General features: G+C 45.7%; 1 protein-coding gene across 1 annotated transcript in view; it reads left to right on the plus strand.

The window, feature by feature from the left end:
* The first annotated feature begins 1,483 nt into the window (after nt 1-1,483).
* The window catches only part of LOC105297972 (pepsin F-like), a 9,312-nt gene continuing 8,754 nt past the window's right edge, over nt 1,484-2,041 (plus strand). Inside the window, exon 1 of the mRNA XM_011368951.1 lies at nt 1,484-1,536. Within this exon, the coding sequence (XP_011367253.1) occupies nt 1,484-1,536 (53 nt within the window). The remainder of the gene's footprint in view (nt 1,537-2,041) is intronic.

Consider the following 2,041-nt stretch of genomic DNA (forward strand, 5'->3'; position numbering starts at 1 on the left):
CACAAGGGACGGATCCAGACAGATCTCACCTAGGAACGCGGAAGCCCCGGGAGTCCTGGAAGGAGCCATCGATTCCATTCCCTTTACTTTAGCTAGAATAAGAAGCTGTGGGTGGTCAGTTTTTGTCTTCTTCGATTGATAAGACAGTTAAAAATTAATTAATTCTTTGTATATTTGGTTTGGCAGACGAAACGTTTCCAAGGCATGGATGCTGATGGAGAATTACATCGGGCACTCGGCAAGGGGAAGTTACTAAGTGCATCGGCGTATCTGAGCCTGGGGGTCTTTTTATACCTACGAAAGGAAAAATAACATGGTTAGGATGTTTTCAGTCTCTTATTCATTCAAACAGCATGACTTGAACATCTCCTCGGTCCCTTCTCTACTCCCACTTCTGGGCCAGAAATAAAACCTACATAGGCTACAGGCTGAATCCAGCCCACAGTTGCTTAAAGTTTGGCTCAATATTTTAAAAAATGTAATTCGTTGCTAACATTTAAAAATCAGGGGAGTTCACATAAGTATCCAGACTCCTGACGTTTTTTGAAAACCTGGCCAACCAGCCCGCTTTCTAACACGGCAACCGCCGATCAGAGCAGAGTGGTGGTGGGGCATGTGCTGTCCAGTGCTCATGATGTCCGTCCGGCCTTTCCATTCATTCCCCTGCCTCCTGGGCCTTGAGTTTGCGAGCCCTGCACTAGACTGCAAGTTCCCGGAAGGCAAGGACCACCTATGTCTTATCTGACTTTCCAGCATCCAGCCCAGGCCCTAGCATGCTGTGGGTCCTCAATAAATGTCTGTCAGATAAATAGAATGTCTTTTGGTCGCATACATCACATTTCTCCCAATATTAAAATTATACGATTATCATAGTCCTCTAGCCTAGATCTCTGAAGCAGATTGGCATCATAAGTATCCTCTTGATTTGTGCCCTCTGTCCCACCACCTAAAGCCATTCACATGTCAATGGACTGCCCCAACATCTTCATTCTGTCATTTGACCTCTATTCCTCCTAGCAATCTTCTCTCCAAATGTGGACAGCAATGCATACCTCAGGGGGTCACTAGGAAGACTACGTAAGACCACGAATGTCAAGCATGGTAACTAGCGCTTATTTTTACGACATTATGAGCAGTGTTTTATCTCTAAGATAGCGAATGTCTCCCCACTCTTCATTAGGTCATGTGATTTTAGTTTTGTGCTTTTTGGTTTGTTTGTTTGTTTGTTTGTTTGTTTTCAGCCAAGCCCCTAAGGAAGAGATTACAATAGAAATCTCTATATTCTGAGAATTTTCTAAGTCCTCTCCTCAGGGACACTCACGGGGTGAAGATCTTATCAGGAGGTTTGTATTCCTTATCAGGGCCATCAGCGGCCCTCAGGGGGAAAATGAAGGCAGGTCAGAGCATACATAACTAGCAGTTCTTGCTCATTTCTGCATGTTCAAACCTCACTTTCCTGAGGACGTGAATCCAGGGAAAAAGCATGAAGTGGATTGGGGTCCTCAGCCTGGTGGCCCTCTCAGAATGCTTAGTCACGTAAGTATGGGGACTGCAGGTAGCACTGGCTTTCTTTCTGGGCTCTTTCTCATTGTCCTCTTATTCTTTGACCATCCAGGGTTAGAGAAAGAAATGCAATGATTCCCTGTCTTAAAGTTCAAGTCTCTATTTATGGATGAGTAGCTTACCATGTGCACTGTGGGGCGCAGAGGTTTGGGACAGGCTCGTGGGGCTGCACAGCTCCAGGTTGCACATGGGCTATGTGAATGGTGCTCTCGGAATTGGCCAGGGCACAACCTGTGCAGGTATGGTCTCATCCAGGGACATCTTTTCTCTCAAACTTGCTTCTAGGTCTTCTCCCTGCTCTCGCCCCATGTCCGTGTGTATCTGTCTCTGCGTCTTCATCTCTCGATCTCTCTCTTCTATCTCTCCATCCCTTTGGACGTCTCTATGCACGCAATACTCTGTGTTTTTCTCCGGTTTGATTCTTTTTTGTTTCTGTAGCCTCTTTAATTTCCCTAATTTATTCCTCATCTCCTGGCTT

Source organism: Pteropus vampyrus, unplaced genomic scaffold (genome assembly GCF_000151845.1).
Source record: "Pteropus vampyrus isolate Shadow unplaced genomic scaffold, Pvam_2.0 Scaffold144, whole genome shotgun sequence".
Taxonomy (NCBI): domain Eukaryota; kingdom Metazoa; phylum Chordata; class Mammalia; order Chiroptera; family Pteropodidae; genus Pteropus; species Pteropus vampyrus.